Raw genomic sequence first — 25745 nt, 5'->3', positions numbered from 1 at the left:
GCAGCAAGGCTTGTGAAGGGCTTGGAGAATTTGCCCTATGAGGAGTGACTGAAGGAACTGGGACTGTTTAGTCTGGGGAAAAGGAGGCTGAGGGGAGACCTTATTGCTCTCTTCCAATATCTGAAAGGTGCTTGCAGCGAGAGTGGGGTAGGTCTCTTCTCACTGGTTACAGGTGACAGGACGAGGGGAAATGGCCTTAAGTTGCACCAGGGTAAGTTTAGGTTGGGTATCAGGAAACATTTCTTTACAGAAAGGGTGGTTAAGCACTGGAATAGGCTCCCCAGGGAGGTGGTTGAGTCATCATCCCTGGATGTGTTTAAAAACCGTTTGGATGTGGTGCTCAGGGACGTGATTTAGCAGAGGGTTGTTAGAGTTAGGGTAGTATGGCTGGGTTGTGGTTGGACTTGATGATCTTTAGGGTCTTTTCCAACCTGAGCAATTCTATGATTCTATGATTCTGCGAGCATTTGGAGGTAAATACTCCTAATTTTTGACCAACATAGATGAATATTGTTTTGTGGGAATAAACTGCTTAACACATGCAACTAAATCCTACTAAGGGAAAACTTCCATGAAAAAGAATATAATTTGTTGTCTGAAAACAGTTACTATCTTCTACAGTTCAGGCCTGCAAGAAAATGTTGCTTATTTCATGCTCAGTCACTCCCTGAACAGGGGCTTTGTTTGAGCCATAGCCATAGAAATGCTAAAAGCTCTTTAGGAACCTTCACAACTGGATTTGTGGAGCTGGAGTTTTATATTAGAGGCACGAAGAGATCTGATTAACAACACATTTTTGGCAGTAAAAAGAAAATAAACTGACACATCCTGTTACTCTTCAGAGAACAAGCTTCCTTTCTTGTGCCTGAACTTTGAATTATAGTCTTTAACCTTCAGGAGAGGGTTTTTATTCTTTGTGGTGTAATAGTCTTCCTCTCAAGTCATTAACGCCCTGTGTGGCTAGTCCTCAAGGCATGTGGGATGATTCTCCTTTTCCCATTTGGTCCATGAGGAAGTGCCTGCTGGGAGGGCTGGTAAGAGGTGGGCTCAAACTACACATAGCACCCAATTAAGTACTGTCCTAATTCAGCTTTACCTCATGAGCATCTGCTGATTTGGTTTCTATCTTACAAGGATGTATTTTTAATAATTGTGGACTAAATTCAGGAGAATGGATAATTCTCTGCCATCACAATTTGTAAAAGTTCAAGCAATTTTATGTGCAGTAATGATAATCAACAGGTATAGAGCTATTCATTAAGTTTTCATTCATTTCACTTCACAATGAGAAAATATTATGTAGAATCCCACACTAATCACGTCTACAGGAGTCTCACTACTGAAAGTAGGTGAGGAGCTACAGCGCAGCAGGGATGACAGCGAGGTCTGGATTTCACCTATTACCTTTCATAAATGCTCCACTGAGTTATAAGGCTGCAAGAAGGACATTCATGCCCATGTGTCAGACACGCTGCACTACTGGCTCCACTGTAAATTACGCATGCTGGATAATTTTGCATGCTTATTTTTCACTTTCCTCTGACTCTTAAAATAACCAAAAACTCAACTTGACAGAAATCACTGAGACACAGAAACAGTGCATTTGCTACAGCTCTTAAATCACCCTGCACTGATTGTATCAGCTCTCCTTTCAGACATGAGATTTTTCATTCAACAGTTCCACCTTCACATACAGTCACTTGTCTAAACATTTGTACAGTGGAAATAAATATCTGCTGAAGAAATAAAATTGATTTATTCTCTGTATTCTTACCACTGTAACACAACTATGACTGGTTAGAAATCTATGCTTAGCTGACAATTAAGCTCTAAGTTTCTTCATTTTCTCCTAAATACATCGTGCATTTCAGCGGGTTCACTGTATAGCCTGGAATCACATTTACATATATTATATAATATTTACCTTCTCCAAGTGCCCTTTGCAGCAAGTCATGTTTTGCTTGAAGTTTTGTGATGAGATTACTACCTTCCAGATATTCTCTGAATTTCTGTAGAGGTGAAGATCAATCTGTTACTATGCATGTGACACAAATTCCATGAATTTCTGCACAATGTTTACTTTAGGTGTTTGATCTGTTATCACACGAATGAGGAAGCACCCAACATACCATGAAATAGAATTGCTCAGTTTCCTGCTGGTTAGCCCTCCTTTTTGCAATGCTAGGTTTACTTAAGTATGTCTCAGAGACTGTTGACTTCACAGATTCTGTTGAACGACTGTGCTGAAAGCATTCTGACACGTCATAGTCTTCAATGGTGACCATATCTTGTATTGTCTGCAAAGTAGCCTCTGTTGTTTTCTTAACCTGGTATTAAAAAGCACAACGTACCAAACGGAAAGATAAATGCATACCAGAACAGCTTATAATGGAAGTTCACTATTCATAGTAATTCTCTGGCACGCTCCTCTGGCACACTCTCCCAAACAAACTGTGTCATGTGAATGTGAAAAACAAGATGTTCTATAACAGATATCTACGCAACAGAAGAATGACACAATTAGATTTCACATCTAGCTCCCTGCTTTACCATGGTACAATCCACAAACATTGATGTACTCTTCTGATGACTGCATAGCATTCTCAAACATTTGTTTCCTGAAATTAGAAATGTGAAATAATTTGATTATGGTCCCTAATTTGGGACAACAAACAATAAATATGACAGAATGTTCTGGAGGGTCAACTCTCCAGCATATGGCTAATCTGCTAGGCTGAACATGTACATCAGAGGATCTGGCTGTAAGAACATGTTCTTCCATGATAAAAATCTGTGGCACTGTTATGCAGAGTGCTGTGGTGTGAAGCATAATGATGTTTGCACTGCACAAGTACAATACACAGCTGTAAAAGAAGGCTGGAGAAAGAAAACTCACAGCACTTCCTATGAATTGCAAAGAACAGTCTTAGTGGAAACCAGGGGATGGATGCCATGGAACAGGGGATGCACTATATCCACAATGCAGTAAGTGGCAAGATTGACAAGGTTGTCATTTACCTCTCAGTTCTGCTCCGCTCTCTAGCAGAGTCAAATACCACTTAAACTGAAGGCCTTTAACATTGCCTTAAATTGGATAAAAGTTCAGTTTCTACCCATGGTGGTGCCTCTTTCCACCACCAGACCAGAGGAAAGAGAACAGCATTGGTTTTTTGTACTTGACCAAAGAAGTTTTTTGTTTTACTAGGTGAGCTATTCCCATGACAGGCATTCAGTATTCCTGTTTATAAATAGCTGCAGCTGGAAGCATAGCAGATTTTGACTCAGCTACCACAAATGACAGTCTAAATTCCTTTGACCTTCACCAGTAGCAATCTGGGGACTGGACGGAGGGCGGGCACAGACAACAGACAGCAAGTGTGCTCAGTAACTTTCTGCCACAAAGATGCAAAAATCAAATATGTTCTACAAGTTTTCACTGAAGCACAGAACTCACTACTACTGTGTCTGCATGGACGGGACAAAGGTGAAGTTCACAAGTATCTATAAGGCAGGCAAGGATCTAGCTGCCCTTAAACGATACCAAAAAAATTCTGTAGCACTCTGAGTAAGTGAAGTGCTTACACACATACCTTTACATGGTTAGATACATCAGGAGTTTTGTTAGAGTTTTATATGTATCACGCAGGTATCAGCTGAACAAGTCAGACTTCCAGAAACGTAGACCTTGGTGACATTTAATGACACTTCCTAAATGGTGCTTCTCTTAGCACCTCTGGAAACAGCCCCAAATCCAACACATTCGAACATCTTGTAGCAGACATGACAACTGGTAGTTTTATATCTGAATGCGTATTTAATCTCCAAAGAGTTGAACAACCAAAGAAGCTAAGTGTGGATTTTGTGGTTTTCCATGCCTATCACATCCACAAAGGTGGCTACAAAAGGAGGTTCTACACAGCATTCTGCCAGTGACCTTCAAAATTAAGTCCTACGCTAGGACTACTGGGTCTCAGGAAGTAGAGCAGGATGACAGGCATGCGAATGTAGGAAAAATCAGCATGTTTCAACTCTTTCCAGTTCAGTGGCTCCCTAAAACTGGACTGAGCAGTTATGAGGAAAACAGTGATGTCAGTAATTCAAAGGAGTGCTAACATTTGAGTGCATACAACCAAACACTTGGTTAAAAGAAAAAAAAAAGCACCATGTAGAATACAAGAGTTTCCTTAAGGAGTAGAATTATTCCCTGAAATATCAGGGTTCAGTAAATACAAGTGTTAGAAAAAAACAACTACTTATCTCTGCTGAAAGACATTACACAGTTTATGGAGTTTATTTTCACATTTTCATACAATTATTCACATCTATGAATTGCTAAATATAAATGTGAAAGCAGAATAGAATTATTTTGGAGACTGATGGATAGAAGCACGTGAATATACGTATGTTCTAGCCTGCCAAAACTGAATTACCTCAAACCTTTCCTGAAGAAGACAACGAACAATACATATGTAGCCAACACACACAGCTATTTCGTTCAGGTCTGTTTACTAGGCTTAGGCAAGCAGTCATGCTTAATGCAAGCCAAATCCAGCACTCTTTTACATCCCCTGAAATGTCTCCAACTAAGAGAAAAAAAAAAAGGGGTGTACAAAAAGCTCTTTCCTTCATTTAAAACTGAGACAGCTCATATAGATTAATGCCATTTTACTGTTGTTTATGTGGATCTGACAAGGTAGAAAACACAGCACCTTCCTGAAAATGGTGTCCCATGCATAGCCCATGCACACACACACCTTACCTCCTCATTTTCAATTTTGAGAGTGGCCAATCGTGACTGCAGTTGCTGATATCTAAGCATGAGCTCTGCTTGCACAGGTTGCTGGGCAGTGACTTGACAAACCTAACAAGCAATCAGAAAGAGCCGTGAGATGTAAGGAAGAAAAATAAAACCAATTATTCAGTTGCTCTTCTTAACACTATGTAATTCCCACCAAAGCCACTAAAATGTAATAAAACAGACAACAAAATGTATTCATCTAAATTTAAAGTATTTGTATGCTACAGAGTAAGGAACTATATACATCTTAGGAATACAAAACAAGCCGTGTTTGTATGGCTGCCTTGTGCTGTTGACTCTCTGTCACAGAGAAATGCAAACCCTGGAGTTGCCTTCCCCTGAAGATGTACCTTCTGCTTTCCTACTGGCATTTGAAACAGCAGCACAGGGTGCAGATGGGGAGCACTGTATTCTTGAAATAATCATATGACAAAATGAGAGAGGAAGAAGGGGAAAGGGCTACATTTCAGTGAGTACAACTTGGAGATCTGCAGATGCCCTCAAGCAGCAATCACAAGTGCCATTTTAGGAAAGGCAGGTAGTGAAGACAAAGTCACTGCATATGTCAGTATTGGGCTGAGCACAGGCTGGCCAGAAAATGTTCTGGTATGTCATAATGGGCAATATTTAATACTGTAACACACAACAACATTTACTTAGAACTCTGAAGGACCTCAGAACAGTGTTTCAAGTTTTGCAAAAGCTATGGCTGACCGTTTGCTTCTGGACAGCAACAGCAGCTGTTATCAAGCTGTGACTTTGTAAAAGGTGATAAAACCTCTTTTTCTACAGGAACAGAAATAATCTCTGGGGGTATATTTGTCACTATACAGACCTCATCACCCATATGAGATTGGAACTCAAATTTCATTGGTGGACAAAAAGCAGTGGGGAACATTTCCATGAATCTCTGCTTGTCACTTCGTGGCTCCAAGCTGTCAACTGCATTTTCTATGATGTCAAGGCCCTCATGCCTGGAAGTTTCAAGGTTATACTCTGCAGAAAGATACGTCCTTAGGGCTCTGTTCAGACTTGCGTGGTATCCAAGATCACAACACTAATAACATAATCAAGGGAGAAGAAAACAAATTAAAAAGCAGGAACACTATATCCAGGACTGTAATATCAGAAACACAATAAAGGGAGATAAAAGCCAGTTAAAAAGCAGGAACACCATTCCAATACCACAGATCACAAATTATCACTAAAATTTTATGCCCGGGAACTTTTCTGTCTTCAAAATACTTTACAAAATACCTTGCAATTTTGGTATTAGGCTTAAGACAGTAAGTATGTTGTATCCTCATCCTACTGCAAAGACAAAAGGACCGCTTTAGAAAAGAGATCAAGTGTACAAGTATGGCAATTTGTCTTCTGGATACAGATGCACTGTGATCACATTTACAGAGAGAAGGTTTGGGACTTCACAGAGAAATGGGCTATTCAGTATTATTGTCAGGTCATCCATTCAAATGCATCTTCATACTCTCTACCATCTAAGTCAATGCTAGCACCCAACTGAACATTACTCAGTTCCTGCTAATAATGGCTGTGCCCAACCTAAAAGCCCCATATCTGCCTCCAGCATTAGTGACCCATTTAAGATGCTTTCTGATGCAGTGACAATGATTTAATATCCCTTCCCCTGGCAGTACAGGCATATTTACCTTACTTCCCATGCTCAGACAGAGGCAGCAATGCACATCATTACTAAATAGAGAAAGTTATAATTTATGTCTTTTTTTCTAGGGGTGAGAATAACACTGGAATGTAATTGAAATCTAATTGGTGAAATGTAAAGTTCTGTTTGTTCCTGAATTTTAAGTGCCCCAGCTTTGCATTATTCATGATTGGTTAATATTTTAGAGGAACAGCTTAATATATTTTTAAAACGTCACAGCAGGAGTGTATCAAGTAGCTGTTTTCTTAACTCCCATGCACATTACACAGTAAACAATATCCTCAGCTTCTACTCAGTGAGCTTCCAGGTAATGGCAGAAGTAATGCAAACCTCTGTGTCACCCCTATACTTGAACATCAATCTGCTGACAGTTGCATATGAAGCAATGTTAATCTGAACGTGTCTTTAGGCTTGGCTCAGTCCAGAGTGAAACTGACCAAACATCTGCTGGTACAGTCAGCAGCAGACAAAAATATCCAGCATTTCCCATCTCATAGAGTGTATGCAGGAAATCACTACAGTTTTAGGAGAGATTTGTCCCAGTCACAGAACAATACCTCCCTGGGGCAGTCAGACAGCACACTGTCTCTGCTCTCTCCCTCTTTCCCAGGTGATCCCCCACAGCTTAAAATCATCCTTCCCTGCAGGATGCATTTGGGTAAAGAAGCAATTTGAATTCAGTCCACTGTTTATATGCAGCCCTCCCTCCCAGCTATTACAAACCCTTCGGACTCACCGAATCCTTTCCATTTTCCTTTCCTCTTTCTTATTAAAAAGAAACAAAGCGAGACAGAAAATAGACACGTGCACACATACAAGAGCAGGAAAGTTTTCAAGCTATTTACCACACCTAAACCTGTGTGTGCAAGAGAAACAAACCACTCACACCTTGCCTCATGTACACTTATTACGAGTGATTAAACTGCTCCGAAATCTGTCAAGGCTGTTGCACTCAATATGGATGCCAAAACTTCCAGACAAACTTTTGGGCTTAGCAAGTATCCCAGGTAGTTACTGCCAAAGGGACAGTGGCAACCCAAAAATTAGATCTTGAACTATTTAGAGAAAACAGGAAAAAAAAAAAGATGTCATGTTCAATCAAACACACACAGCTTACCCTCTTTCTTTTGCACTTATACAACAGAAGTGTATTACATTTACTAAAAGAGACACTCAGCTTTTATACTAAAGGCCATCTATATTTCAAAGACATCCATTCTATAAAATACTGTTTCTAAAAGGAAAAAAATCTCCTGGTGTTTTTCCCTTGTTCTGTGTCAACTCGGATCTCATATTTAATTCACTACCTTGGATGAAAAAGACAGACTAAAAGTGATGATAAGAAAGTGGATCAGGGCAGCTGTTTTATTTCATGTGCGTTAGTTTCAGAGAGACCTTGTGGAAGATTTAACTGAGAGGAAATAAGGGCAATGCTAGCTTTAGCATGGCCAACTACCCATGTGTTATAAAACTACAGGCATCTCGAGCCTGAATTTTGGAGGATTAACAGAAAGCTCATTGATTTACAATTATAGATGCGTGGGTTTCTGACGCAGCTGTTTTACAAGTTGGAATATAAGGTTGCAGCCTTGCAGCTTTATGCAAAACCTTCTCCGTTTAACCCTTAATCTACTCAGTAACTATCACCTGCTCATGAATGAAAGCCACAGTTATTTTTGTAAGCAATGACAGCTGTACAGGGTAACAAATACGGCTTCTCAGCCAAGAACATGGATTCTTCAAGTGGAGCAGAACAATCTTGCAGACTAAGGCATTTTCTTGCAGAACTCATGCCAGTGGAGCAAACAGTAACAAAATCCAGAACCTGAACTAATGCCTTATCACCAATGGCTCTTTGAATCAAAATGCTTGGATTTGGATTTTGACTTCAAAAAATTAAGCACAAGTTGGATTTGTCTGAGTAATATTATATTTTTAAAAGCAAAATGAACACTCATAAACCGTCACAAGTCTCACTTCTGCCAGAAGGTAGTTCATTTTCTCTAAATTAGGGAGACAAAAACATTCTTAACCTGAGAACAGCTCTGTAACAGTATCAACTCGCAGCTATTCAAGAGGAGAGCACTCTTTTGACCTGCTAGTACTAGTCGTGGTTTAGAAATAGAGGTGGCTACAATGGAGGAAGAGCTTGATACATGTGCCCATTATTACGACCAGTGATGTAAGGTACTGCTACTAAACCTCTACCCCCACAGCACTGGAAAAAAAAAACCCAACAACAAAACCCCAATCAGGTGTTGCAAAAAAATATGTATGCATGCACGCATGAGTGTGTATGTATGCACACAGACACACATTCATGCACGAATACATGTTTTTCAGGAAAAAAAAAACAACAAAAAAAACCCACATAGATCCAAAAGACTTTTAAAGCTTGAAGGAGCAACCATAATGTTAATCAAAAGATCAGCACAGCAAGCTGACAGCCTGGATGGCCAGTAAGGCCTGTTATTGATCTACAGCCTAGAGAGAGATTAGGTGTCCGTTGGTACGGTAAGAAATGAAGATGAGAAATGAGAGAATGCAGTCACAGACTATGAATTTTATTGCATTTCAGGACTCATGAAGACTTCGGGTGAGGCAAAGTTGGGGGAGATGAGTGATGCATTTGGGATATGTGTGAAAAATTAATTTTGTAATTTGCATTTTATACTTATTTGGAATTAAATCTGAAGCAATCTCAAGAGCATTTACTGTCTTTATTGTACCCCAGAGTATATTTAGGCTTGAACAAAACAGACTGCAGTGCTTAGCACAGAGCTGCAACCAAATATCCAAGATGATCTTCATTTCATTTCAGTAACAATAATAAAATACTAATGCCATGTGTAGAGAAATTCATAAAAATGTCTTAACCTCTGAGTAAGTCACATTCTTATCATTCGTCTTACACAGACATCAACACTCAAATCAAAGAGATGTGACTGCACGTGTCACATTCATGAGAACTTTTAATACAGACTGAGCTGCACAAACTAGCCTAGTTTTAAAATTGCTTCTATTGGTGATTAACAAAGAATCTTTACCCAACAAAGTTTGTGACAGCGAAATATTCTCTAACTTCCCAACCATCCAAGGCATGCAGACTGCAATTAGAGATTCAGAAATTCTACTCTAAAGAAGATCAAAACATAAACACTGTATTTATTCTAGAAGCAGAGCTACAGTCAAATTAGTTTTGACCACTGTTGCCTTTTACTCATCTTCAGAGCACACAAGTGCGTGGTCAGCCTGAAAAAAGAGGTCCCTACCCTCCTCTTATACCCAGGTAAGCCTAATAAATGCAATTACATGCACATCTTTAAATAAATGAATAATAACTTCTGACATACGGACATATGTTGGCACCAACAGTCAGTTTGGCAGTGGTGTGTACACTGTACTGCTCAGCAAAAATCCAGAACTTAAAAAAAATCCTACATGTTAGATAAAGCTAATTTAATAGAGCTAAAAAGCACTCTGCTATTTTCTGCATGATTTACATAAAGAGTAAAATTAATCCCATTCCTCACTTGAACTAGAACCTACTACACATCCATCAGAGAAGAAATATTCAACAGAAAATACAAATTCCTCTAAAACAATATGGACAGGACAGAAATGCACTGTGCACATCAAATCCTTCTCATCCCCCCACTTCTTTGCAAATGATGGTCACAACCCTCAGCTTACTAACTGCATTGAAACATCCAGCTAAGACTCCAGCAATATTTTTTATCTTGCTTTTATCACAAGGGCTTAAGATGAACGCATCATTTTAAATCAGAAGCCCTGAGTTTCGTTAATGAAATGAATGAGTTGAACAGTTCACATCGAGCTCAGATAAAGAGCTGCAATTTAGGATTTTCCATATGAGCCTCACAAATCAAGCTACAGAGGAGCCCCAATGAAAAAAAAAACTGAAGAAAAAATAAATCCCACAATCCTCCCCAATCTTGTCGCAAACAGTATACTGAATACTTCACTGAGATTCTCCATATCTTTATCTAATTTTCATCACATATATTTATCAGTAAAGTTGGAAAACATTCAATATCATTTATGGGCAATGCCAACAGCTCAGAGAGCTCTGTATCCTCTCCACGTTAGCTGGAATTCAGACACAGAGGGTAAGTAATCCCCTTCTACACAGACAAAGCTCATGGAAGCACAGAAAAGAAAAAAGGCAGACAGACAAAGTAGAAAAGGTAAAAAAAAAATCACCACCACTGCTCTGAAAACTCAGAACAGTTCGATTACACTAATAGATTTACAGAACGAGATAGTCTGGACTGTTGCAACATATGGTGAGTGGGAAGCATGTCTCACATTCCAATGATATAACACAAAAACCTTGCCAAGACTCTTTCATTTACAGAAAGTGTTTCCTTTGCGAAGTAGTAAACATTCTGTCTAGATACCAGTGCTTTCACAGAATATTCTGATGAAATACAAATGCCTGCAAGACACTTCATTTAAACAAGATCACAATCAGATTAAGTTGGCTCAGAATGAAATTCTAGTTACACGTTTATTAGCCAAGTCTTACAAAACAGTAATGAAAAGGGCAGTGTGGGCTTACAGCCCAGAAAGCCAACTGTATCCTGGGCTGCAAAAAGCAGCGTGACCAGCAGGTCAAGGGAACTGACTGTCCTCCTCCACTCTGCTCTTGTAAGAACCCATCTGGAGTACTGAGTGCAGCTCCAGGGCCTCCAGCGCAAGAGAGACATTGACCTGTTAGAGCATGTCCAGAAGAAGACCACATAAATGCCCAGAGCGTTGGAGTACTTCTTGTATTTCTCCTACAAAGAAAAGTTGAGAGCCTAAACAAGAGAAGACTCCACAGAGACCTTATTACATCCTTTCAGTACTTAAAGGGGCCTAGAAGAAAGACGAGGAGAGAATTTACTTGTGTATGTAGTGACAGGACAAGGCGTAGTGGCTTTAAATGGAAAGATGGTAGATTGAGATCAGATGTAAGGAAGAAATTCTTCACTATTGGTGAAACACTGGAATTGGCTGCCCAGAGATGTTGTGGATGCCCCATCCCTGGAGGTGCTGAAGGCCAGCTTGGACAGGGCTTTGAGCACCCTGATCTACTGGAAGATGTCTCTAACCATGATAGGGGATTAAACTAGATGACCTTCAAAGGTATTTTACAATCTAGACCATTTCATGACTCTCTGAAGAGTTTTCCTTCCTTCCAGCAATCAGGAAACAGCAATAAAGTTCACAGTTATCATACATGCCCTAACTAGAAGCTAAAAATTCTTCATCCTTTAAACAATTATCAGGAAAACTATCCATTATGTAAGGATAACTTCTCACTTGGGTGGCACCCTAGCAGGTATGCCATTTGCCCTTAGTTTTCTGTCTTCATTAACTATTTCTTGGGATCTTGGTAAATATTTTCATTGCCTGGGCAGGGTAGGTGGGTTGACCAAGATGTACGGATGCATGGCTGTAGATTATAGAAAGACACATGATAAAATAAAATAGAAGAAATCAGAGGAGGCAAAGCATGCAATTGTGAACAGGAAGAAAGAACACTCAAAACACAAAAAAAGATACATCACCATCTCCTATAGGAAAGAAGAAAAAAACCCAACAAAATCACTGGGAGGGAACAAAGTTGAAAGGGAAAAGGATATATTTACAACAAAACTGGACAAGTTTTTAATATATGTAGGTTATTCCAAAAGTAATGCCTCCTATTTGTTTCCATGGAAAATGAAACAGATACAAAGAGTACAGTAACACTGATAGAGCAAATCTCAACTGCGAACACTATTTTCAACATAGCCAGCACCATTAGCTATGCATTTTTGCCATGCTAGAGCCTGCATGCTGCGCTTGTAAAAATCTGCACCAGTGGAGGTGACCCATGGTTTCACAGCTGCTATGAAGGTGCTGTTACTAGGAAAACATTAACCACACAGTCAGAAGGCATCAAATCCAGACTGTATGGTAAGTGTAGTAGGACAGTCCAGCCAAGACGGGCCGTGTGCTTCACAGTCTTTAAACTGGCATGGAGCCTTACTGTGTTGCAAGAGAAAGGCTGCCTTCTTCTCTGGCCTGACTGGAAGTTAGAGTCAATGTCACAGTGTAGCAGTCAGAGTTGACAGTTTGCCCCTGTTCCAGGAAATCCAGATGGATCACTCCTTTCCTATCCCAAAAGACAGTGCAAATCACTTTACCCTTTGAGGGCTGTGTCTTGAACTTTTTCTCTGATGGGGAATTCACAGGCCACCACTCTACGGACTGCCATTTTGACTCTGGCTTGTAGTGGTGACATCACATCCTGTTACTGGTAATGACGCAATTCAGGAAACTGTCACCTTCAGCCTCATAGTGTTTCAACAGGTCCTGACAAACATGCATACAGTGTTCTTTCTGTTCCTGTGTGAGCTTTCTTGTGTTCTACATGGCATAAACTCTGTGATAATGCAATGTTGTCCCCACTGTTTCCAACGTGTTGAAGCTGATATTCAGCTCCATACACAGTTCCCTGACTGCAATCCGCTGATTCCTGTGGATGAACTGATTGAGATGCTCTTCATTTCATGGTGTGACAGCTGCATGTGTGCCCATCTGGAACGTGGCTAGTCTTTCACGTAACTGCTGCCACTGTCGAAACACACCACCTACGACCTCACTGTGCTCACATCCATTGTTTGGTCTCCATCAATGTTCAATAGGCACCGATGAATGTCAATGGGTGCCATTTTTTCCACATGGAGGAATGCAATGACACACCTATGTTTCGTAAGTACTTCCATGTCAGATGTCATTTTGTCAGACTGCCCCTCTGCTTCCATCTGTCACATGGCAACAAAATATTATGGAATACTGGCAGAAAGGTTCAGCTTACTACTGCCATATCACCAATATCTGCCTCTGACATTGTAGGCAACGTACTAAAATGGGAGGTACTGCTCTTGGAGCAGTCCTCACATTACTGAATTTTTTCCTAAAATCCAACCTGAACCTCCCCTGGTACAACTTGAGGCCATTCCCTTTTGTCTTATCACTGTTATCCGGGAGAAGAGGCCAACTTCCAGCTCGCCACAACCTTCCTTCAGGTAGCTGTAGAGGGAAATAAGGTCTTCTCTGAGCCTCCTCCTCTCCAGGATAAACAATCCCAGTTTCCTCAGCCGTTCCTCTTAAGACCTGTGCTCCAGCCCCTCACAAATACAATAAAATGCATTCAACTATTTTAGTCCATTCATCTCAAGAAGGTATCTTTCCCTTTCTCTATCAAGCTTTGCTACTCCAGACAGTAGAAATAAAAAATTTCTTGTCTAATGCTATATTAATTGATAATGTACAACAAACCAGAACCTAGCTGGCTTATCATTGCCCTGAACCTCCCACCAGAAATGACATGGGTGAATACTGTTTACTATTATAAGTAACAAATGTCATTGTTACAGAAGAAAGCACATTCAAGCATCAAAGGTAATGCCATTGGCTCATTTAACACTATGTTTCTTCCTGAACCTGTATTTGCTGTAGCGAAGTTTTCTTTAAAAATATATGATTAATTTACAAAGAGGGTGAGACATGACAGAGCGCGGGTTCTGCCCTCTGTATCATCTGAAACGTCACTAATATAGATTCTGCAGACCAAATACTGGCACAGGTCAGCATCATCGTATAACCTCATACTCCTAGGATGTTCTCATGGCCTACTGAAAATCAGTAACAAGTTCTGCTGAAAATATAGAGAACTGATTCTGCGTGTTCTGCAAAATATATGAAAAAAACCTAGTGTGTATTCAATTCAGTGACTAAGTGAATGAATCTAAATGATTCTGAAGACACAAAAGAAATTACTTATTGACTTGAATACCGTTATTACGTGCCCACTTAAGAAGTTTCTCTCCTAAGAGATATTTATACTCTGGAAATACCTCTGTAGTACAAAATGGAATAGCCAGCTTTTTTTGTGTGTTATTCCTGTCATATTTGTTCTTGCCACATGGGATGAAACATAATGTTCTAACTTTAAAGGAAGGTTCAGCATCTTATTAGCTCTTTATTTTGTGAAATATAGAGCTAACAGGAAAATCTGCAAATTATACCATACAATATCATAAATGATAAACATATTGTAGGCAATCCACATGACTAATGTAATGCCTTTGAAAATGAAAAAAAAAAAAGGATATTAAAAACAAATGTGCAAATACTTACATCAATTAAATCTGAAAGGTCGTGAATATAATACTTGAAAACGGAAGCATTGGTTGCTTCAAGGGTGAGCAGGTATTCATTACGGGCCTTAATAGATTTCAGCTTGTTTTCAGAATATTTTGCTTGACGCTAGGAAAGAGATTGTATATTAATGTCTTTGAATGACTTAATTGTTGGTATCTAGCAAGAGTAGTAACGATTCAAGCACACATTCATTTCTATTAACAAGAAAGAACCTTAAATGTCTATTATACGTATAAAGAATGTAATATATAGTAAGAATTGTACTGGGAATAAAGTATTCCCTCCCTCTGAACTGCAATTAAATTGTCTATAACCCACTTCTAGTTTATTTGGTGTACCTTGTTTAATTTTATTTCCCAGCTGGATTTTTCTAATGTCATGCTAAAGAGCATCAGAAATGCACTGAATTTATTTCAAACAAAGCAAAATAAAAGGACTATTTACTTTTTCCTTCATTTTTTCGATCTTTTTCACAGAGCTCCGTCTTTGGTGCCTGTCTTCTAGTCGTATATGAAAAACAGGGTCTCCTGACCTCCCAATCTGTTTTTCTTCTTGCTTCTCTGCTTCCTTCAGTTTGCTTTCTGCACTGATGCTCTCTGCATGATACATGTGGTATGTTTTCATGACCTGCAAAAGGCAGAATGAAAAGAGAGTTAGGAGAAAGTAAAAATGTACATACAGAAAAATTACGGGGTCACAGAGTAAAATGTTCTCTTACAAAGATGGAGCTTGAATAATTTTCTTGGTCAACAAAGACCGAGGATTTCCAGTTGCATTTTTCTTCTCCAATTTATTCAGTAGTAATCCAGTAGGAATACTAAGAACCTGTAGAGCTTATGGAGTTTCAGTCATGCCTTTAGAGGATGCCAGAATTGCCACTATTCACTTTAAGTATATATAAAGTATATAAAAAATTGTAAATGTTTGGAGTGCTTCAACAGGCACTGTGAATAAAGAGGAAGATGATGGAGAACTAGTCCTCATATTAGTGCATGAGACTGTCCTGTGTTCTGCCTCGCTTCTGCTGAGAAAGGCGCTGTATCTCAGAAATATTTTGATAGGTGATTGAGCAGAAAGCTATCAAATGTTTCAGTCAATAGTTGTGTAAAAATATTTTCTAGGATTTTTTTCTCGTTTCTCTGTCAGGAAAGAACCAAATCCTTGTTATTATACTTCAGGACTTTTATCTTTCTAAAAAATAAGAAATGGTGAGCAATAAAACTAAATATCAGAGCCAAATCTACCTCACCTCCTCAGTACTTAGTTAATGATGTCCCAGCTGGGGACATCAAATGTTTAAGAATGGGAGGGTCCATCTAGCTCTGAGGACAGGGCAAGGAATCAGAAACAAGCCTGGGGATACATCCCTAATCAGATGGATTGCTGTTGAAGGCCTGGAAAGAAATTGTGTTCAACCTTGCAGCCAGTGGACTAGCCATGATGTAGAACTGGCCAGCTCTACAGACATAATCTGGACAAAGAGCAGTTTGACAGATAAACCTTGAAGACACTCCCTCCACAGCCCCCAGTTAATAGCAAGCATCCTTCCCACACACACACTTGCTCTGCAGCCAAGAAAGCTTGGGCTGCCAGACTACAAATTACACGCAAGCTACAAGCTAGGAACAAGGTGGGAAGGCATCCCCAGACAATGGTTTCCTCTCTTCTTCACAGGATGCTGGAGCTCTCTCTCCAGCAGATGTCACTTTTGGGCTCGGGCCACACAAACACTTGCCTCTCCTGTAAAAGATGCAGCTTTGGATGAGTCAAAGGGGCTGCTCCTCCTTCAACAGGGGTCTGTATGGCTGCTGAACAGACAGACTAGTCTGGGGAACTGCCTTGAAAATAAGACAAGTAACTTTTCTAACTGAGAAGTTAGGGCAACCCCTAGATAATCCACAGACTGGCGACACTAAAGCTAGAGGGTGTAAACGAGCCTTTATCAGCCTTTAAGCTATCCTGCATGTGGCTTAGCATGGATCAACACAAACCAGTTGAACTCTACATCAGGTGAGTGGTAAAGAGATGTACAGTTGAAGTCCTATGCAATAGGACTTCACACTCACACTTCTCTGCCAAAAGGGTACACAAAGGGAAAAGCTGGTGACAACAGTCCAAATGGATGGGGCACAACCATGAAGACAAAACAAGGAGGGCTGGGAAGAGGATACAAGCCTGCAGAGCTGAGATCTGCCCTGTTTTCAGGTTAACTACATACCATGCTCGGCTTCCTATATCAGCACTGTTTTCAAAGGCATTTTTAATGCTGCTGATAATCTGTTCCCAGGGAGTTTAACTCATACAGACATAAGGAAATAAGTACTGAAAAGGAATGCACTTCTTAAAGAAATTATGTATGAAATAAATAATAAAAGGCACAGAAAGTGATACCGCAGTATTAAAAAACAATAGGAAAAGGCAATCAAGTACAATGATTGCACCTTTTTCTTTTGGTCTTTGTATTCATTTTGTAAGTGCTTATTTACAGAATTCTTCTGGTGTTTCTTTTTATTTTTGATTTTTTGTTCAGTGTCAGCTCCAGGAACTTTTCAGTTGGTGGGAGACAAAGCTAATTTATTTGTCTTACCATCTAGAAAAGGTGTGGGTTTTGTTGCTGTTTTATTATTATTATTATTTTGCCAGCCAAGAGAAAACAATAATATCTCTGAGTTTCCTAACAGCACATCTCAAAGCGCTTGACCTTAGAACAAATCCTTGCTCTGTCACTTCTTGATAAAGGCAGCAGTGAATGCTGAAGTTTCTGAAGTGGTTTTTCTGAGTGCTGCATATTTCAGCACACTGCACGTAAGTGACTTTCTGTGGTGGCTATGACAATTCAGCCTGCCTCACTGTTGAGTGAAGGAGCATAAATACATGACTACATCTCACCAAGAAGTTTCAGAAGCCTCTGCACTGCCTCCACTAACCTCGCATCACTGAAGAGCACTTCTACTCACTGCCTGCTTATAGCACAGGCTATCAAACCCTGTATCCCCATACACCCTGACTGAAAGCCAGGTTCTGTGTGAGAATCATAGAATCATTAAGGCTGGAAAAGACCACTAAGATCATCTAGTCCAACTATCAACCCATCACCATCATTAGCTTAAAATTTGCATGCTAAGTTACATATATATTGATCTTTCCCTTAACATCACACCATCTTTTCTCTCAGAACTATTTAAAAGACTGTTAAATTCTGTAAAAGACAGTAGAAGGCTTGTCTAACTCTTGAAAATAGACTTACTGTAAGAAGAGTTTTGAGATCCACAGATCCCAAAGCTGTAAATACGTAACAGATCCATAGATCTGTTATTCAAATGACAAATTAACTAATGAAATAAGTGATACAGCTTCTCAAATGCCCACCGAACTGTTGAACTGATAGAGTAGCCTGTGGGAGTATCCATCACTGAACTGACTTTTATTAGTCTCCAAAGTGCTTATTGATCAGCTACCAGGTATACACTGAAGGGAGAACAAGGCTGTAATTTTGCAGATGCTGAATTGCCATCAAGACAGACACACTGCACTTTCTGCTGTACTCAGCAAGCATTGTTAAATGTATGCTAGTCCCTTTCTAAAATCAAATGGTGGGTTCATCTCTGACTAATACAGCAGGTCTATCACTGCAGATGGAAAATGTAAAATAACAGATTTCTGTTAGATAACCGAGTCAGACTGCAAGTAGATAAAAAAGACAATGTTATACAAACTATGTACCCCCCTACTTGTAGGTGACACACTGTACACTTAGTGATATAAACTTTCATCATTTCTAAGAACTCAGAAAGGGCAGCACATAGCACTTAGAACAGGGAAAGGAACATCAGAGTCAGCACTTAGAGAATTATTTTATTTAAATGCACAATACCGGAACAAGTGAATCAACAGGACAGCAATTAATGCCTTACTTTCGTGGGCTACAAGAGGAATGTTCCTGTAGCAAGGCTGTGGCCTTCACTTTCTACATGCAAGCTTCTTTTCTAGAAAATGTCTTAACCTAAATTACTGACTGAATATTTCTAAGTCGGAACACATTGTATTTATCATGAGTCGTCAGAGTAACATGCTTTATTTGTGTAATAAAATTGCATAATTAATTGCTTTTTCATAGCATTTCTCAGGAAATAAGCATTTAATAGAGCAGAAGTTCATGTCTGTTGGATTTACTGAGTCTGAATAGTTTCAAAATTGACTCTGGTAAGTAGCGAATCCTATTAGAAAATAGAGTTGCAAGGAATTCATTACATCAGGTTAGCTAGTGCTTTCTCCAGGAAGTAAGTAAAATCTTATGCCAATTCCACTACATCATTGGCCTCTAGCAGTTAAGCAGGCTTAATATTTACATGTTTTCAGCATTCTTATCACTTCCAGGACAGCCTCTAATGTGGCTGCAGGAACAATCACTGATTTATTACTATCAATGCAGAATTACCAATTTCACCAGCTCTCAGATGTCTGATGTACTACAATAAATTGAATGTAACTTTTCTACAAAGAATCCAGATTCTGTGTTAATGAGTAAAGAAAAAGAGAAAACCTGGTAGCAATGACTCTCAAAAACTAAACAACCAAAATTTTAATGAGTGAGATAAAACAATGGAAAATGCAAGTGGCACAACTGCCCTAGTCTTATTTAATATTAAACTGTTTCCTTTGGACTGTCCCTTGGACATTTTCATTTTTGTATAATGTGCAATGCTGGGAGGTGTAATTTTGAAAACCAAGTAGGAGACATGAAGATATAACAAGATATTGTAGCTTTCAACAGAAATGGAAGAAGAGCTTGGGAAGCTCTCTCTGCAGCAAAGATGATCAAGTGTAAAATCAATTATTTACTTCCTCCTTCATTCAACACGTAACAAGACTTCTAAACCTCTCAGTTCCCAGAAAACACCAACCCAAACCCTTACACTCTTCTGTCTGATTAGCACTTTTTTCTCTGGAATTGCTAGGAAAAAAAATTCATTCTTTCACCACCCAGAACTAACTGGGCTCCTCTTTTCTCATTCCTGCTTGCTCAAAGGATTGGCTTGCTCCTTATGTATAATATAGGACTAATAACACTGGCTGAAAGAGGAATAGAGAGAGGAATAAGAGATGAATGCAGATGCTAGGATGTTGCAGACCTGAAAATACCGATTGTCTGGCACAGCCAGAGAAAAGCCATGCATAATTAGAAGTACTTGCCACTTAAAATTTACTGAACTTGCAAAGATACAGACGGAAGCTTAGCTATTCAATCATCTTTAGCATGATGTTTTGAGTAGTAACATTAGAACCAGAGCATAAAATACTGAGAACTAAAAATGGAAGAGCCTTAAAACGTATTTTCACTAGTAATGTGAGCAACGAAGAAAACATACAAATATTTAATGTAACATCCAAGTAAACCTTTTCTACAGAAGAGAGATGGAAATTAGAAAGAAAAGTTTGCCTTATAAAATTCTGATTACTCCAATAAAATAAACCTACTTCACTCACAGGTTCTTAGAACACATTCTGGAGCCCTGGTTCATCTTCTTCTGTTTATGTTTTTTCATCAATCCTGTACATGATGCATAATTTTAATTAGGATGGCACAAGACACAATGAATACTCCCAGGGAACAAATAGAAGATCTATCACATGTATCTCCTACTTTCAAGATAATTCCTAGTGATGCAAATGGGAAAAGAGGAATTACAGAAGTGTAAGCAAGAAGAAAGATCTCCTAATGGAGTGCGCTTCTACAGAACAGCTATTTAATGTTCTAAAATATCTGGGTTTGGATCCAGATGTCTGTTTTGTTTTGGACATCTGACTGCAGTTCTGAGATTTCCACACTCAGTGAGAAGCCAAATCACTCTGTAGTTTCTTGAAGGGCAGAGATTCAAATTTTCACTTATCACTGAACAGAAAGAAGTTTTTTTAATTGGAAATCACTGTGCATTCTCAGTGGAAGGTGGTAAGTACTTTCAACTTCTCAGTGCTTTATTTTTTAATTCTCTTGGAACAGTTTCTTCTTTGCAAAATCTATAGCAGGGCTTACTGACTTGAAGAATTTGATCTAAAAAATAATGATGCTGATGGACAGAACTCCTTAACTATGGCAGTATTCAGATAAGACCCATAAAGATGTTAATAATTGTTAGGATCTTCGGAGGCATAAGTGTAGACTATAATTTCAGAGAAGGGTCATGAAATGATCTTTTATATCTGGCATCTTCTATGATACAGGTGACTATCATACTTGACACAGTATTGTTGCCAGAATGAAGTTTATTATTCTGATACTTAATAGGTTGTGCTTGAATTCAACCATTAATACTCCAATATTACCATACTTTTTAATAACTTGAAATTCTTTTGATTTCTTTTGGACAGAAAGATTTGTGTCACAACATAAGACTGATTTTACTTTTTTTTTGGTAAGTGACAAGAAAAGCAAAAAGATTACTTCTCCCTTTGTAGATGGCTGAGAAATATACTTCCCAGAGTTTACAAGTGTAGATATTTGTTTAGGTGAGGCCACTATCACCTTATTCTCTAAACTGTAAACCTTACACAGAATTAAAATCCTACGTATGAGGTTTCCATTTGTCTAGGTATCTTTCTAACTTTATGTACACAGGAACATATCACACAGATAAGCCGATGATCATCCTAATGCTGCAAATAGTGGAACAGATGCTACTCAGCTCCATCTTGCCACTTTACTCTGCAAGGCTTCTATCTGGCTAAATATAGGCACCTACAGCTGATCAAGTCCTTTGCAATCAGTAAAAAGCTGGACAACAGAGCTAATAGTGTACTAAATTTCATCAGAAGCACACACTTACACCTGCGGGTTCTGGTCTCCACCTATAACATTTTAGTGAGTATAGCTGGAAAACAGATGGCAAGCTAAGATATTTGCATCTACACTGCAGTTGTGTAAAAATTAGGTGTAGTTAACCTCATACAAAAAAATAAATAAATTGTATATCACATAAATTGTAATTTAAAATGGTGCATGCACTCTGTATGCACTCTTCAGTACATTACCTAGTTAACAAAAATCTTAAAGTCCGAGAAAGGAGCTGGCGTTCACTGAAAGGAATAACATGGAAATTAATACCTGATTAAATTTTTGCAGGTCTCAGTGGGAAGACATAGCATGAACATGAGTGAGACTACTAAAACACAGTCCTGCAGATTTTCACTGGTAATTCAGCCAGGGATTTCAGAACACGCATCAGTGTTTCCCTATCCTGGGAGCACATGCACTTAATCCCACGCCTCGCCAGGCACTGGAGTTATGTAACTGTTTAATTGGAACAAGTCTGTATCTTCAGGACTTAACTCACCATTGCAGTCCTGCTTGTGCAGTGGCTCCTATGGTTGCTGATTCCCTGCAGATGTGTGAATTGTCTGAGGCTATCACTACTTTACAGAAGCTGATTCTAGCATGTTTAACAGACTTCAGACAGGCCTGAGGAAACAAGGCTTTACAATATCACACCCTACAAATCAGTGGTTATTTTAAGAACAAAAAGGTCTAAGGAAAAGCCCTCTAAAAAAAAGAAATTTTAGGTATATTTTAGGAATTTGCATCCTGAACCACAGTCTGAAAGAATCCAGGGCAGTGCTACAGGTCCACATTCATTCAGGTCTTATTTTTGCCACCTCAGTTGTTCAAATGCTTGTCAACCCATCGACAAGCAGCGCACAATTTTTCCTAGGTCGAAAGAAAAGGAGATCAGAAGCACTCAAATAATGTTTGATCGCTGCTTCAGGAGGGCTGGTCTCTGATGTTTTCCTAAACGTCATTAAAATCCCAACTTGTTTCTTAATATAAATAACACATTTTGGTTGTTGTTGTTTTGCTTTGGGTTTGCGTTTTTATTTATTGCTCTTTTTTTTTTTCTTTTGCTTTTTTTTTTCTGATCTCTCAAATATCATGGATAGGGAAGGGAGCAATCCAGAGACTGTTATGTAAGGTCCTGGAGCAAAGAAGTTTCAGCTCTTTCAGGCTGAAGGTAAAACTCAGACATACTGCTTCCCCGACAAGCAGGAATCAACAGACTTTTGTAAGGAGTGGATATTACCATTTCCTCTTCACTGTGTAATTATGTTTAAAATGAAAATAAAAATCTTTGCTTTGTTCTTTCTTAGGAAATGTTGCTGGTACCTACACCCCCAAAATACTTTGGGAAATGGCTTTCAGGTAGACAAGACCTCAACCTGTAGTAGTGAGTTGTGTACGTGAGTTTCAAAAAGGAAACCTTCCTCAGATTTTCCACCAGCAGCAGCTTGCCAAAAGGCAGAAAAGGGAGCAGCTTTGCTCTGGTAAGCTCTCAGTAGAAATGGCTCATTAATAACCAATGAAACTTATAATAAACTGGCTTAGCATAGTCTAGGAGGAGAAGGGGCTGAAAATAAAGATTAATCCTGAAAGCATTAGCGTATGTGTTCTAAACAAGTGAGTGGTATTTCTGCAAGAGATAATTCAGGCTTGTGTAGGAAGACAAAAATAAGCACCTCCACTGGGGGTAACTTGCTAGATAAAAGGACACTTAGCACTTACAGAAGAAGTTCGATACAGAATTTGAATAAGACAAAGTAAGAAAGAAACTGTACTTACTGTGTAAAGCTCATTAAGAACTTTCATTAAGTCTTCATGAAGCTGGAATGCAATCTCTTTGCTCTGTAATTAAAAAAAAAAAATCATTAGAAAAAAGAATGCAAAAACTGCAACATAAACTTATCTCTTACTGTTAGCATTCATTGTTCATGCTCTGAATGTAATGGAGCTCACAAAGACACCATTCTGACAGAGTTACAGTGCACTAAACGTAAAGATTCAGGGAGGCAGACAACATCTGGACAGAAAACTTCTGGAGGGAAACTCGGAAGTAATTTCAGAGAGATATTCTCATGAAGCACCAGGAGATTAGGTGCCAACAGAAAGGGTGAAGTTCGGGATTAATGTTATAAGCCTTCTTAATGGAACAGACTGTGTGCTGTTTTAAAACTGCTATGCTATATCATAAACTAAACCACGTGGAATGTGATACTCTAGAGGGACATCCCTTCCAGTTCTAGATCTAGAACAGTCTTTGTTTCTCAGCACATGCAATTATCTAAATATTTATGCAAGAAATAATTGTGGCTCCTTTTTGAAACAGATACTCAACTGCACAATATTTCACAGAGTGGGCTGCTGGAACAGCTTTGTTTAGCTTTCCTGGACTCTGGCTTTACTTTCATTCTGACCCAGAAAAAAAGAAATGCTTGGCAGCAGTTATTAACAAAATCAAGTATGTCAAAATAAAAGTATTTAATTAGAGTCTCACTCAAATATATCGCTTTGTCAGTTGTCCACAGCAGTTCAATCAGATGCAACAGCTGAAGGCTTCTGTACCACAGCCTTTGGAAAACAACTACAGAACAGAACTACAGGACTCGTTAAACAGCCCGGCTACATTTTTTCCTGCAAAGCGTATAATAGTAACACACATGCTTTTCTTTTTCTTTTCTTTTTTCCCCTCAGTGAATATATTGATGATCAGCCCAACTTCTAAAAACCCCAACTTTGTAATAAATAATGACATTAGCTATGAGAAGTACTTTGCGTTTGGACAGAAGCCAAAGGAAAATCTTCTGGGGCAGCTCATCTCCAAAGCTGCTAACACATATTTGGCCATCACTAAAACACCTGCAGGAATAACAATTTCTGAATGACAATTTCCAGTGCAACTCCCACATATGAAAAGGAGCTACAGCACACATCCCATCCACCACGTCTTCCAAAAGGACAACCAACACATACGTGCAGTAGCTGGAACAGACAACTTAGCACATTTTACTCCTATTTACAGTTGCATTAGATGACCTTAGAGGTCTTTTCCAAGCTTGATGATTCTATGATTCCACTCCTATTGTCATACCCAACTCTGGGCAGTACGTTAAGGAATTTGCCTTACCACTTATCAATACTCATACCAATTCTTACATGCAACATGATTTTTGACTCACAAGAAACTAGAAATACAATCATGGAATTGCAGAATCATAGAATGATTTGTGCTAGAAGGGACATTAAACACCAACCAGTTCCGACCCCCTGTCATGTGCAGGGACACCTCCTACAGGATCAGGTTGCCAAAGCCCCATCCAAACTAGCCCTGAACACCTCCAAGGATGGGGCATCCCACAGTTGCTCTGGGCAGCCTGCACCTGTGCCTCACCAATCTCAAAGAGGAGAATTGCCTCCTAATGTCTAACCTAGATCTACCTTCTTTCAGTTCAAAACCACTACCCTTTGTCCTGTCACTATATCTCCTGATAAAGAATCTCTCTTCAGCTTTCCTGTAGGCTCTGTTTAGGCGCTGGAAGGCTGCAAGGACGTCTCCCCAGAGCCTTCTCTTCTGCAGGCTGAATAACCCCAACGCTCTCAGCCTGTCTTCACAGGAGAAGTGCTCCAGCCCTTTGACTGTCCCCATGGCCCTCCTCTTGGCCCATTCCAACAGATCTGTACCCTTCTTCTGATAGGAGGTCAAGAGCTGAACAGAGTGCTTTAAGTGAGGCCTTACAAGGGCAGAGAAGAGAGGGACAATCACCTCCTTCACCATGCTGGCCATCCCTCTTTTGATCCAGCTTCATAGTTAGACAGATACAATTGCAAGAGTGTCAGTACTTTTAAGCTAATTGTAGTACAAAGATTTACAACAAAACTGATGATTGCTTTTAGACCTTGAGTATTGTTATACCCTAATCTAACGGGGGATTTGTGAATCTGGTCACCCCTCCTACCCTTGATGGGCAGAACATCACAGCAGCCCACGATACAGTTGGCTTTCTGGGCTGCAAACACACACTGCTGGCTCATGCTGAGAATTAGAAAGCACTTCTGAGAGATTCTTCTATTCCCAACAGCATCAGATGTAGTAACCAAGGCCCAGTAAGATTAGTGCTCTGAAACTGAGTTATACAGGTCTGCTGTGAAACTCCGCCTATTATTTATACTTCTAAAAGTTTGGTATTTTTCAAGATGTTTGTTTTTCTACTGCAGTAATTTAA

At 39.3% G+C, this 25745-nt stretch overlaps 1 protein-coding gene across 6 annotated transcripts in view; it reads right to left on the bottom strand.

Annotated features, from left to right (window-relative positions):
- The window catches only part of SRGAP1 (SLIT-ROBO Rho GTPase activating protein 1), a 140277-nt gene that overhangs the window by 37420 nt on the left and 77112 nt on the right, over positions 1 to 25745 (bottom strand). For 5 of the 6 annotated variants that reach the window (XM_046938079.1, XM_015281504.4, NM_001080101.2 and 2 more), the window contains 7 exons: positions 23308 to 23370; positions 15144 to 15326; positions 14676 to 14804; positions 5634 to 5855; positions 4760 to 4861; positions 2130 to 2327; positions 1925 to 2009 (listed from right to left, as the gene is read on the bottom strand). In XM_046938079.1, coding sequence (XP_046794035.1) covers positions 1925 to 2009; positions 2130 to 2327; positions 4760 to 4861; positions 5634 to 5855; positions 14676 to 14804; positions 15144 to 15326; positions 23308 to 23370 — 982 coding nt within the window. Of the gene's footprint in view, positions 1 to 355; positions 1857 to 1886; positions 2010 to 2129; positions 2328 to 4759; positions 4862 to 5633; positions 5856 to 14675; positions 14805 to 15143; positions 15327 to 23307; positions 23371 to 25745 lie in introns of those variants that run through there. The other variant, XM_040695602.2, reaches the window with a different exon arrangement.

Source organism: Gallus gallus, chromosome 1 (genome assembly GCF_016699485.2).
Source record: "Gallus gallus isolate bGalGal1 chromosome 1, bGalGal1.mat.broiler.GRCg7b, whole genome shotgun sequence".
In the NCBI taxonomy this organism is placed as follows: Eukaryota; Metazoa; Chordata; class Aves; order Galliformes; family Phasianidae; genus Gallus; species Gallus gallus.
Note: the sequence above shows the minus strand (reverse complement) of the source record. Positions and strands in the feature narration are given on the sequence as shown.